General features: G+C 43.2%; 1 protein-coding gene across 6 annotated transcripts in view; it reads left to right on the plus strand.

Annotated features, from left to right (window-relative positions):
* Positions 1 to 13757, plus strand: part of LOC110527864 (band 4.1-like protein 1) — a 108310-nt gene that overhangs the window by 75473 nt on the left and 19080 nt on the right. For 3 of the 6 annotated variants that reach the window (XM_021609428.2, XM_021609435.2, XM_021609436.2), the window contains exons 7-15: positions 4878 to 5096; positions 5595 to 5682; positions 5854 to 6006; positions 7181 to 7278; positions 8747 to 8922; positions 9108 to 9355; positions 10001 to 10036; positions 10720 to 10752; positions 11786 to 11935. In XM_021609428.2, coding sequence (XP_021465103.2) covers positions 4878 to 5096; positions 5595 to 5682; positions 5854 to 6006; positions 7181 to 7278; positions 8747 to 8922; positions 9108 to 9355; positions 10001 to 10036; positions 10720 to 10752; positions 11786 to 11935 — 1201 coding nt within the window. Of the gene's footprint in view, positions 1 to 4390; positions 4445 to 4877; positions 5097 to 5594; positions 5683 to 5853; positions 6007 to 7180; positions 7279 to 8746; positions 8923 to 9107; positions 9356 to 10000; positions 10037 to 10719; positions 10753 to 11785; positions 11936 to 13757 lie in introns of those variants that run through there. The other 3 variants (XM_036983328.1, XM_021609429.2, XM_021609433.2) reach the window with 3 other exon arrangements.

The raw sequence follows: 13757 nt of genomic DNA on the forward strand, positions 1-13757 counted from the left end.
GCGTCTCCTTCCTGAGCGGTATGATGGCTGCGTGGTCCCATGGTGTTTATACGTGATACCTTCAGGCGTTTGAAAATTGCTCCCAAGGATGAACCAGACTTGTGGAGGTCTACATTTTTTTTTCTGAGGTCTTGGCTGATTTCTTTTGATTTTCCCATGATGTCAAGGAAAGAGGCACTGAGTTTGAAGGTAGGCCTTGAAATACATCCACAGGTACTTCTCCAATTGACTCAAACTATGTCAATTAGCCTATCAGAAGCTTCTAAAGCCATTACCTAATTTTCTGGAATTTTCCAAGCTGTTTAAAGGCACAGTCAAATTAGTGTATGTAACTTAATGTTCGATTGAATGTTCGAATAGGCAAAACGAGTGACCTAAAGGACTTTGAGCATGGTATGGTCTCCTGGGCTTTCTATGCACACCAGTGTCTAGGTTTGACAGAGAATTGTGCGACAAACAAAAAACATCCAGTGCGCAAAAACAGTTAGTTGAGTAGAGAGGTCAAATGAGAATGGCAAGAATCGTGCAAGCCAACATGCGGGCCACGAACAAGTAACGGCGCTGTACAACAGTGATGTGCAGAATGGCATCTCGGAACACACAACTTGTCCGTCCTTTCACGGATGGGCTATTGCAACAGCCGACCACACCGCGTTCCAATCCTATCAGCTTGTCGTGTAGCCTGAGTAACATTTTTTGTAATTTTTTTTATTTCATCTTTATTTAACTACGTAGGCCAGTTGAGGCCAAGATAAAGCAAAGCAGTGCCACAAAAACAATCTATGTACAGTGTGTGCAAATAGAGAAGAGTAAGGAGGTAAGGCAATAAATAGGCCATGGCGGCGAAATAATTACAATTTAGCATCAACACTGGAGTGATAGATGTGCAGATGATGATGTGCAAGTAGAGATACTGGGGTGCAAAAGAGCAAGAGGATAACATGAGGACACAATGGGTCAAATTAAGGATACGTTTACTCAGCAAGCTTAGCACTCCATCACAGCATACATCATCAGCACATGCATACTCTTCTTCTCCCTATCTGAAATCCTGTTCTCATTGTACTTCCATCCTGTGTCAGAATAGGTAGGATAGAATACCTGTGTCTCTAGTGGTAAATGTGGGTAGTGCAGCAGAAATACATATTTCCCTCTTGTGAAAGCTTTCTAAGAACAACCCAAATAAAACATTTCACAATTCTTTAATTGAACAGTTATTCTTATTCAAAGCACAAAATAATGGCACTGTTAAAATGCACAGCATAGTAACCAAAACAACAGTAACTGCAATTAAGTTTACTGATCCAGGCCTGTACAGAATGTCATATGTGAAGCACAGTAAGCGAGCAGACCATCTTGCAATGCGCATTCCAGCACCTTTTGATGCCAATAGGCAGTGGTGGAAAAAGGAACCAATGGTCATACTTGAGTAAAAGTTAAGATACCTTAATAATGACTCATGAAAAATTGAAAGTCACCCAGTAAAACACTACTTGAGTAAAACTCTAAAAGTATTTGGTTTAAAATATACTTAAGTATTTAAAGTAAATGTAATGGCTAAAACATGCTTAAAAATATTAATCATTTCATTTCAATAAATAATTTCAATTTCCTTGTATTAAGAAAACCAGATGCCACTATTCTTGTTTTATTTATTTAAGGATAGCCAGGGGCACACTCCATCACTCAGATATAATTGACAAATTAAGCATTTGTGTTTAGTGAGTCCGCCAGATCAGAGGCAGTAGGGATGACCAGGGATGTTCTCTTGATAAGTGTGTGAATTGTAAAAAATTATTTACTTTAGGAATGTAGTGAAGTAAAAGTTAAATAAATAGTAAAGTACAGATATCTACAAAACTAGTTTAGTACTTTAAAGCATTTTTTACCTAAGTACTTTACACCACTGCCAATACGGGTAGAAAAGGCTTGATGATCAGTTCGTAGGATAAAAGGTGTACCCCACAGGAACGTTCGCTACAGCTCAACTGACCACACACAAGTAAGCGTTTCCTTTTCTACCATAGTGTATTTCCACTCGACTGAGGAGAAGAAACGGGATGCAGAACTGTCCGTTCTGTTCCGTCTGGATGTATTTGCACACCACCCAAGTCATAATCTGATGCATCTGTGGACACCAGAAGAGCAGGGTCGAGTATAGCCAGAATCACGGAATCCAGATAACACTATATTTGGATAGTCCATCTGTAGTTGCTCTACAGACTATCCGTAACATTTCAATTAACTTCTTCCAACCTTAAACCTTATCCTAAACTTAACCCTTATTCTTAACAATCAAACTGTATTTGTCACATGCACTGAATACAACAGGTGTAGGCTTTACTGTGAAATGCTTAGATACAAGCCCTTTCCCAGCAATACAGAGTTAAACAAGTAAGAACATTTTCAAATAATACAAATAAATTAGTAACACAATAAATAACAATAATAAGGCTATATTCAAGGAGTACCGGTACCGAGTCAATGTGCAGGGGTACGAGGTAGTTGAGGTAATATGTACATGTAGGCAGGGGCAAAAGTGTCTAGGCAATCAGGATAGATAAACAGAGTAGCATCAGCGTCAATATGCATGTGTGTGTGTATGAGCGTGTGTGTTGGAGTGACATTGTAAAAAGGTGTGAGTGTGTGGGTAGAGTCCAGTGAATATGGATAGAGTCAGTGCAAGAGAGTCCATGCAAAAAAAGGTCAAATAGTATGGGTAGCCATTTGATTAACTGTTCAGCAGTCTTATGGCTTAGGGGTAGAAGCTGTTCAGGAGCCTAAACATTGCCCTAAATCTAGCTGTAACCTCAGCAAGCAGTTGCTTATCAACAGATGGTTTGTTGGTGTGACCATCTGTAGAGTATGTACAAAAATAAAGTGTGACCAAACAGAATTCAACAATTACTGCACTAGTAGGAATCAAATAAATGTATTGAAAAGTAATTAATTAGCCTAAGTTCATCATTAGACATGAACAGAATGCATCAGTGATTCGTATTTCGTGCGACTTTCTGAAGAGGCATCGAGAATTCCCCGTCTGTGTATCTGTGGTGCGGGTGCCTACCACTTTGTGTAGCTGTTAGCGATGATGGTGGGGGCGGAAACCTGGAAAAAAAAAATGCAGAAAATGAAATTTGGGAAAACGGATTCAGGCTACTAATAGGGCCCTATATAAAGTACACACACACACAAACCCACCTTCACCTTTTCACATTTTGTTACGTTACAGCCTTATTCTAAAATTGATTCAATTGTTCTTCAATTCAGACCCTTTACTCAGTACTTTGTTGAAGCACCTTTGCCAGCGATTACAGCCTCGAGTCTTCTTGGGTATGACGCTACAAGCTTGCACACCTGTATTTGGGGAGTTTATCCCATTCTTCTCTGCAGATCCTCTCATGCTCTGTCAGGTTGGATGGGGAGCGTCGCTGCACAGATATTTTCAGGTTAAGACCGGACTCCGGCTGGTCCACTCAAGGACATTCAGAGACTTGTCCCGAAGCCACTCCTGCATTGTCTTGACTGTGTGCTTTGGGTCTTTGTCCTGTTGGAAGGTGAACCTTCGCCCCAGTCTGCGGTCCTGAGTGCTCTGGAGCAGGTTTTCATCAAGGATCTCTCTGCACTTTGCTCCGGTCATCTTTACCTCGATCCTGACTAGTCTCCCAGTCTCTGCCACTGAAAAACATCCCCGCAGCATGATACTGCCACCACCATGCTTCACCGTAGGGATGGTATTGGCCAGGTGATGAGCGGTGCCTTGTTTCCTCCAGACGTGATGCTTGGCATTCAGGCCAAAGAGTTCAATCTTGGTTTCATCAGACCAAAGAATCTTGTTTCTCATGATCTGAGAGTCCTTTAGGGGCCTTTTGGCAAATTCCAAGTGTGCTGTCATGTGCCTTTTACTGAGGAGTGGCTTCCGTCTGACCACTTTACCATAAAGGCCTGATTGGTGGAATGCTGCAGAGATGGTTGTCCTTCTGGAAGATTTTCCACAGAGGAACTCTGGAGCTCTGTCAGAGTGACTATCGGGTTCTTGGTCACCTCCCTGACCAAGGCCCTACTCCCCCGATTGCGCAGTTTGGCCGGGCGGCCAGCTCTAGGAAGAATCTTGGTGGTTCCAAATGTCTTCCATTTAAGAATGAGGGAGGCCACTGTGTTCTTCAGGAACTTCAATGCTGCAGAAATGTTTTGGTACCCTTCCTCAGATCTGTGCCTCAACAAAATCCTGTTTCGGAGCTCAACGAACAATTCCTTCAGCCTCATGGCTTGGTTTTTCCTCTGACATGCACTGTCAATTGTGAGATTTATATAGACAGGTGTGCCTTTCCAAATCATGTCCAATCAAGTGAATTTACCACAGGTGGTCTCCAATCAAGTTGTGATCAATGGAAACAGGATGCACCTGAGCTCGAGTCTCATAGCACAGGGTTTGAATACTTATGTAAGTAAGGTATTTCCGTTTTTTTCAAAAAACTGTTTTTGCTTTGTCATAATGGGGTATTGTGTTTAGATTGAGGAAAACATTTATTTAATCCATTTTAGAATAAGGCTGTAACGTAACAAAATGTGGAAAAAGTGAAGGGTTCTGAATACTTTCCGAATGCACTGTATAAGCTTGCAGCATGCAGTCTCTCATACTTACAGTGTCGGTTCGCACGTTAAAATATCGCTGTCAAATAACAAAAGTTTGTGTTGAAAGACTTTGTACAGTTGTAATCATTTCAGTGCATATTTCACAGCTGTCAAATAGTTCAAAATCCCACTCTACTTAGAAGGATTAGCTACATTTGGAATTCCACTGACTGTTATGGATTAACTCCTCAGCATTCTTGTTGGAGCTATGGCCTTTTTTAACGTCTCCCTCTCCTTCACAGGTACTACCTGTGTCTGCAGCTGAGAGATGACATGTTGTCAGGTCGTCTGCCCTGTTCCTTCGTGACCCATGCCCTGCTGGGTTCCTACGCCGTGCAGGCCGAGCTGGGAGACTATGACACCGACGACCATGGCCCCGACTACGTCAGCGACTTCCGCTTCGCACCCAATCAGACACGAGAGCTGGAGGAGAGGGTCATGGAGCTCCATCGTAACTACAGGTAGGACGTACGGTTATGTCCAAGAGTATAATCTGACCACCAGAAAATGATAGGGCCATGACTAGGGTCTTGTAGGTTTTCCTGGTCAGATCACATGGTCAGAGAAATCTCTAGGCCCAGTTAGGTTTATTTCAGTTCAGTTCAGCATTTTTTATAGTAAATCCATTTTAGTTACATCTCCCATTCACATGGAACCATTGCAGCCTGCTGATGAACCTTTGCTCAGACAGTGTCCAACAACATACCATACAAATGTTGACAGATGCCACCACATTGCCCTGGTCTGTCATGGCTGTATACAATAGGCCTTGCCAACACTGTCAATACTTCCCAAGTCTCAGGGTCTCCCCCATCCCTTTCCTGGCATGGCCCCTGCACTTGGCTCTTGCCCAAGGAGTTATGGTAGAAAGGTGGAGGGAGAGACATGGGATTAAAAATATCACTCTTACCATTTTGAGTATTCAATTGGTTCTCCCGTTCTCCCATTTTTGGTTTCAGGGGTATGACTCCAGCTGACGCAGAAATCAACTTCCTGGAAAATGCTAAGAAGCTATCCATGTATGGGGTGGACCTTCATCATGCCAAGGTATGCTGTTACATATGACATGTTGTTAGTCTAAATTTCTATGTGACTGTGCAGGATTATTTATTTTACCAACATATTACTTTATTACTTGAATGTTTCCTCTCCTTCCCTCTCTTTTTCCTCTCCTTTTATCTTCCTCTCCTCTGCCATGCTTGTCTTTGGCTGCTCCAGGATTCAGAAGGGATTGACATCATGCTGGGCGTGTGTGCCAACGGGCTCCTGATCTACCGCGACCGCCTGAGGATCAACCGCTTCGCCTGGCCAAAGATCCTTAAGATCTCTTACAAGAGGAGCAACTTCTACATCAAGATTCGGCCTGGAGAGGTAAGCTGAACCAAGTTAGTGGCTTCTCTGTACATTCTTAGAAAAAAAGCTTTGGCTGTGCCCATAGAGAATCATTTTAGGTTCCAGTTAGAAAGGGTTCTACATGGAACATAACACGGTTCTACTTGAAACTAAAAGGGTTCTACCCGGAACCAACAAGGGTTCTTCAAAGGGTTCTCCTCTGGGTGTAGATAAAGTCTTAGCCCCTTTCAAAATGAACATGAAACATGAACATTTATGCAGTATGCACCCCATAATTTCTGTTATAACTGGGAATACGTCCAGCTAAAGATTGTGAGGAAACGGATGTGTGGTCAGTTCGACTGACCAGAGGACTGGAAAATATTTAGTTCCCCCTAATTTAGCTGCTCCACAGGCTTAGATTCTATAGCCTGCCTTTCTCGCCCAGTCTCTATTCAGTTCTTTGCTGCACTGCAGCCTCAACCTCTGCAGCCTACTGAGCTCAGACGCAGCTCAGAAGCTCTGCCCAGTGTGACAGGTTGTCTGGCCAGGGCTGCTAAAGTGACAAGAGGCCCACAGTGAGCCTGTGGAAGAGCAGGATAAAGAGAGCCTTTAACACTGCCAGTGCAGCTGCAGCAGCACCCAGAATAGAGGGATGAAAAGTATAAATATAGTCATGAAAATTGAAACGCTACCCTCATGTTTGTCTCCACTGTTTGAAAATTGTCGTTTCTTAGCCGTTTGCTCGGCTCAGCGCAGGAATCTGTCTGGTGGTTACAGGGCTGGAATTTCAGGGAGAACAGATTACTAGTGTCCATACTTGGGAGTTTTAACCCTGCTTGTTTAACCCTGCTTGGCTTTGGAACAGGTGTCTGTGGGTTTACAGAAGTGAACAGTTTCACACTGTCTGTTTGCTTAGAGCTTGTTTCATCTCCTGAGTGACAAGCAGGCCGATCCAGCAAATCTATCTGAAAAGCATAGAACTTCAAATTGTGACAGTTTGGAATATGAAATAAAGTGACTATGCATTACAAAGTTGTTTTTTAAGAATGTATCATGTCATACAAAACTGCAGTCTCTTCCTCATACGGAATGGAACATGATGCATTCATGCAGTAAATGTAACCCCAAGAAACACCTGCTCCTCTCTCTTTTCCCTCCTTCCCTTCCTATCGGTCTTCCCCTCTCCCCCTATCTCTCTCTCACGAACCAGTACGAGCAGTTTGAGAGCACTATTGGCTTCAAGCTTCCCAACCACCGGGCGGCTAAGAGACTATGGAAGGTCTGCATCGAGCACCACACCTTCTTCAGGTAAGAGCAACTCCAGGTATCTAATCCCCTCACTTGTAGCCATCCCTCTTGTACCTCTGTTACGTTACCCCATGCAAGCCATTTCTCCTTAGATCCTCTTGATCTTTAGGCAGCCAAATATAATCAAACACCACTCGCTTCAATCGTGTTCCCATCTCTCCATAGCTTTTTCCCCAGCCGCTTCCAGCACCTGCTATCCCCCTGCCGGGGAAGCTCAGGAGTGATTAGAGCACAGCTTTGATCAGGGCTCTTTCTCCCTGTAGGCATCATCCACAGCAGCGTTTTTGTTCCACAGCAGCCAGCACTACACTGAGGCTCGAGGTGTTTCCTTCTCTGTTTTGTGTCTTCGTCTTCATGTTACGACTTGTGTCTCTGGTGTTTCTCTGCCTGTGCTGCCTTGGATTTTGAGAAATTCACTGCAAGGGGAGTAAGACACCAGGTAGCCTAGTGGTTAGAGCGTTTGGCCAGTAACCGAAAGATTGCTGGATCGAATCCCTGAGCTGACAAGGTAATAATCTGTTGTTCTGCCCCTGAACAAGGCAGTTGAATGACTGTTCCCTGGTAGGCTGTCATTGTAAATAAGAATTTGTTCTTAACTGACTTGCCTAGTTAAATAGCAAACAAAGGTAAGAGCAATGGTTCCCGAACTATCTCATTAGGGGCCCCCCTTCCAGCGTTGGGGAACATCCTGGGCATGCTCATGCGCGATACCTTTTTCTACGGGCACAAGCACTGTTCATGATGCAAACTGTTCACAGCCATTTTGTTGGTGGGGAGAATTTTGCAGGTTTAAATTCTTATTTTCTGCAATACAACACATTTTGTCATGGGTTGCATGGAAAATTTTGCCGTTTTTAAAGCAAATTTTCTTGCAATCTTATACATTTTGCCATGTCCGATATGTATTCGTGTAATATTTGAGGGACTGAACGTCTGAAAATTTATGTGCATAAAAAAACCTAGCTGACATGGGTTAGTTGATCTGGACATTTCCTGACAAGTTATAAATAGCTCTGACTAACGTGACAAGAGGACCTGATGATGCACTTCCCAATTTTGAAATTGGACCTTCTGCATTCTACTATTACATCTTTCAAGAGTACGTTTAAAACTGGGCCGAGTTTAGGAACCACTGAATTGAGCAATGTGTTCAAACAGGTCCTGTTGCTCTAACACAAGTCCAAAGTTCTCAGCATTTTACAAAGCCGTCTACTACATCCAGTAATTACTCTCATACTTATATCTGGCATTTCTCTTAATTGTATTGCTGTAAAGCAAGGATGGTGAATTTTTCTTTCACCAGTATTTTTAAGTTAACCCTTGTTTTTTTTGTTTTTTTACCGTTACAACCAAAATTACAACCGCAATCAGACAATGAAGATGTTCTTGAATCCGGATTCTCCAGGTTAAAGTCTCCAGAATTAGGGCTGACGAATTCCTCTCTGTCTGTGGACTATAACACCTCCAGGTTAGTGTCTCCAGAGCCTCCTCCTAAGGGCTTCCTGGTGATGGGCTCAAAGTTCCGCTACAGTGGGCGAACACAGGCCCAGACCCGGCAGGCCAGTGCCCTTATAGACCGGCCCGCGCCACACTTTGAACGATCCACCAGCAAGAGGTACCTGCTGTCCCGCAGTCTGGATGGAGGTAGGTACCATGGTTGTGTTCCTCAAAGGCTACTCACACAAGTGACAATTATTCAAAGTGAATTATATTATGAAATATCAGTGGCCATGGGATATTTTTTAGAAGCGGCTAAGTATGTATATCTAGTGCTGGATTGTTCCCCTGTAAAAAAATAAAACAGTCCCACTGTGCCTTTGTCTAACCAGCAGAGTTCTCCCGGCCAGTGTCGGCCATGTGCGAGAACCAGGATGGTCTGTCCCGGCGCTGTGTCAGTGAACACCCCACCCTCCACAGCCCCTCTGGGGACGAACAGGAGACTGAACTGGAACCACCCAGTCTGGAGCAGGACCAAGAGGACCATGAGGAGGATCAGGATGAGGAACGGGATCCTGAGGAAGACCAGGACCAAGAGGAGGCGGGTGTCACCACCCCCAGCAAGAAGAAGGAGATCAAGGTACTGTTAGGCGGATGGGAGGAAGGGTTGATAGGGTAGATGATTTATGATACCGCGGTTGTCATATCTGGTTCAGAGGGTAAATGGCCCAACCTCGCATAGTTGACAGATCTATATGTTTTAGCCAACTCCTCTAACATTCCTTAGGCTACATGACATAGGAGTTGGATAAAGCACAAACAGATCTGTTGACCCAGGCTCAGCCTACTTGTCCCCACTTGCAATGCAGGAAAGTTCTCCTGTAACAGGGTGATCAAATTAGGATCCTGCATCTGTATGGACACTTAGAGAGTCACACTGCTTGTGTGGAGATCATGTTTTTGTCAGGGTGGATCTGTATGTCTCAGTGCAGATGGTCGTGACCGCAAGGGTGCAGGAGTGTACCGCTGGAACTTTTTTGGGGTCGCTGTGACGTTCCCTGCTGGGGTTTAAAAAGTTAAAGATTTGTCAGAACTAACTCTGCTGCCACTCGGTGGCTTATATGCTAACCGTTATGGCTTCACTATCCCCACTAACTGTCGTGTCGATCCTTCACTTCTCTCTCATAATGTCAAGCCGACTTAACCTCTCCTGCTGCTGTTCTTCCTTGCTCTCTCTCCCTGTCATTCACTAACATGCTCTCTCTTTAACCCTCGCTGGCAAAAGGAGGATGCTGGGTCCTCACTTGACAATATACAGGAGGTATTTGGTGTCTTGTCTGTCTCTCTGTTAGTCTGTCTGTCGGTCAGTGAGATTGTTCTTTGCCTACCTGTCTTGTTGTTTAGTAATCCCACATATTCCTGTTAAACTAGCAGTGATTGACCGACAGTGAGTAATCTTCTGCACCATGTTATATTTGTTTGCACCCAAAGTATTACATTGAAGCTGCAAAGCCTTCATTTTATGCTGGTAATGCAATATTTTATTTCCTTCTAGAATGAACTACGGTTTTGGTACAGCTGTATTTTTAGTTGTTAAATAGTGCTTCGGGGGTCGAATTTTTGTCAATTTTTTTTTGCATGAGGTGCTGCTCAAATCAAATAGACATGACAAAGTTCCCCAATGATCATTCAACTATCAGAGCAAGAGCCTAACTACAAGGAGTAGTTACTTACAGGCAATTCGATGTGAAATTCTTAAGGCAGCCTGCATGGTTGTGTATGTTCGTGTTCCTGTTTTGTGCTTCTGTGTGTTTGTGTCTACTGCTGCTGCTGTCTTGTGTCCTGTCCGGGTTGCTCAGTCTCCCTGTCTGTCTGCCTGCCTGACCTCCTTGACTCACCATCTCTGCTCTTCCTCTCTGTCTCTGCATCCTCCCCCACTCCCCCTACCCCACTCCACATGCCCCCGCCCCTGTCCCTGCTCCTGCCCCAACTCTGCCCTCTCAGTTGGACCAGGAGACAACACCTCGACACAAGGAGGTACAGCTCATTGTGCTGATGATCTATCCAGAGTTGGAGTCTGTTCCAAGTCTATTCCTGTCTATTCAATTGGACATTGCATTTCTTCAGCAGTTCTGACAAAAGCTCTGACGAAGGCCGCAAAGGCCGATACGTAAGCTTATTAAATATCAGTGATACTATCAAGAGCAGTGTGCTGTTTCCTTTTTCCTTCGTTTCTTCAGCAGTTACAATCAGCTCTGTAATTGACTGGAATTCAGATGGAATTGATTTCAACCCTGGTTCTGTCCCAGTGCTTTGTGACCCCCTCAACTGAACATGTGGTATCTACCAATATCTCACGATACTATTTGCAGAGTATTGAACATCATGGAACACTGCAATGTATGACTAGGACTAGGGGAGAAATTGCACTGAAGCGCCATTTCCTCTCTAGGTGCCTGTAGCATTAATGTGATGGCCCTATTGTTGCATGGAGATGCAACCAGCCTTCATATGAATTAACAGCATTCACTTGAGTCAGCCTTCAATTGATAGGCAGATACAGTCAATGAAAATGAATATTGGGCAAAAGTAGACTAGCTAGCTAGTCACTAAGACGATTTATTAGGGCACTCAGTTGTTTTAATTTTGTGTTTCATCTTAATAAACAATCCAAAAAGTCAGATAATAATTTCATTTCCGTGGGTCTTAATAGCATCCCAAATGCCATGTTCCTTAATAGACAGACTACTGAACAGAATAGCAATGCGATAACAGCCCACAAACAATGCACTTGATGCATGTGCTGAATCACTAAGTATTAAGACACATTGGTTTAAATCATTGTGTCTTTTCTTGTGTGCTGCCTGCGATATTAATGTCACTTTGATGTGTTATTTCAGATCACGTTCCACTTGTCCATCCATATCAAGTCATAATACAATTGAATTGAGTGTCAGTGTGATTACTACAGTGGTAATTGATATATATGTCAAACTAATGTATATTTATTTCTCCTTCTCTCCCAATCCTCTCTAATTATCATTATCTTATCCCCTTTTATTCAATACAGTTTTTGGATAAGTCGGAGGATGTCTTATTGAAGCACCAGGCCAGTATCAATGAGCTGAAGAAAGCTCTGAGGGGACCCAACAGCAAGCTGACGAACCGTGAGAAGCGTCTGTCAGGAACATCCCCAGGCGGCACGCCCGAGAGGAAGGCTGTGAGTGTGGGATAAGGGTGGTGAGGACCAGCGGTCCACTGGCGCACGGGTGGAGGTTGAGAGATTCACAATCTTTAACCTATGTACAGATTCTCTACTGTATGCCATGAATATACCACTGACAATGCCTTAAAGCTGCAATATGTAACTTTTTGGGCGACCCCGACCAAATTCACATAGAAACGTTAGTTCTAGATCTTTCATTCTTAGTACAAGCAAGTACTTTCGGTTTTGTACACCAGTTTTATCAGCTACAATATTATATTTTTGGTTATGGAAAATATATTTCACAGCGGTTTAGATTGTATAATGGTTCTCTACACTGCTTGTTTTGTCACGTAAACTGAAACTGTTATAATTTTAGCAACCAGGAAATGGTTTCTGCGTAGTGCACCTTTTTAATACTTCTGTTGAAACTGCCCTAGCGTTTGACAAATAGGCTGTGTATGACCGACAGCGTTGATATTCCAGTCTTGAGGTTAGTTTTGTAGCACCTCTTACAGTTCACTCTCCTAGAACCCAGTATGCTTGGAGGTCAACACAGGAGAACATGTTTTTCTCCATTATTCATAGGGAATCAGACAGTACTGGTGTTTTGTGTTTGTGTGCTTTTGGAATAATCTACAGTCTGATGTGAAACCAATAACTGTCTTTTTGACAATGACTGTTAAGGATAATAAAAATTCTTCAAGGTATTGTAGGTGGTTATTTATTGTAGATACAGTTGAAGTCTGAAGTTTACGTACACCTTAGCCATATACATTTAAACTCCGTTTTTCACAATTCCTGACATTTAATTCTAGAAAAAATCAGTTGGGATCACCACTTTATTTTAATAATGTGAAATGTCAGGCTAATAGTAGAGAATGATTTATTTCAGCTTTTATTTCTTTCATCACATTCCCAGTGGGTCAGAAGTTTACATACACTCAATTAGTATTTAGTAGCATTGCCATTAAATTGTTTAACTTGAGTCAAATGTTTCAGGTAGCCTTCCACAAGCTACCCACAATAAGTTGGGCGAATTTTGGCCCATTCCTCCTGGCAGAGCTGGTGTAACTGAGTCAGGTTTGTAGGCCTCCTTGCTCGCAAACGCTTTTTCAGTTCTGCTCACACATTTTCTATAGCATTGAGGTCAGGGCTTTGTGATGGCCATTCCAATACCTTGACTTTGTTGTCTTTAAGCCATTTGGCCACATCTTTAGAAGTATGCTTGGTGTCATTGTCCATTTGGAATTCCCATTTGCGACCAAGCTTTAATTTCCTGACTGATGTCTTGAGATGTTGCTTCAATATATCCACATAGTTTTCCTACCTCATGATGCCATCTATTTTGTGAAGTGCACCAGCCCCTCCTGCAGCAAAGCACCCCCACAACATGATGCTGCCACCCCCGTGCTTCACGGTTGGGATGGTGTTCTTCGGCTTGCAAGCCTCCCCATTTTTCCTCCAAACATAACGATGGACATTATGGCCAAACAGTTCTATTTTTGTTTCATCAGACCAGAGGACATTTCTATAAAAAGTACGATCTTTGTCACCATGTGCAGTTGCAAACCATAGTCAGGCTTTTTTTATGGCGGTTTTGGAGCAGTGGCTTCTTCCTTGCTGAGCGGCCTTTCAGGTTATGTCGATATAAAGGACTCGTTTTACTGTGGCTATAGATACTTTTGTTCCTGTTTCCTCCAGCATCTTCACAAGGTCCTTTGCTGTTGTTCTGCGATTGATTTTCACTTTTCGCACCAAATTACGTTCATCTCTAGGAGACAACGTGTCTCCTTCCTGAACGGTTTAACGACTGCGTGGTCCCATGGTGTTTATA

Source organism: Oncorhynchus mykiss, chromosome 7 (assembly GCF_013265735.2).
Source record: "Oncorhynchus mykiss isolate Arlee chromosome 7, USDA_OmykA_1.1, whole genome shotgun sequence".
In the NCBI taxonomy this organism is placed as follows: Eukaryota; Metazoa; Chordata; class Actinopteri; order Salmoniformes; family Salmonidae; genus Oncorhynchus; species Oncorhynchus mykiss.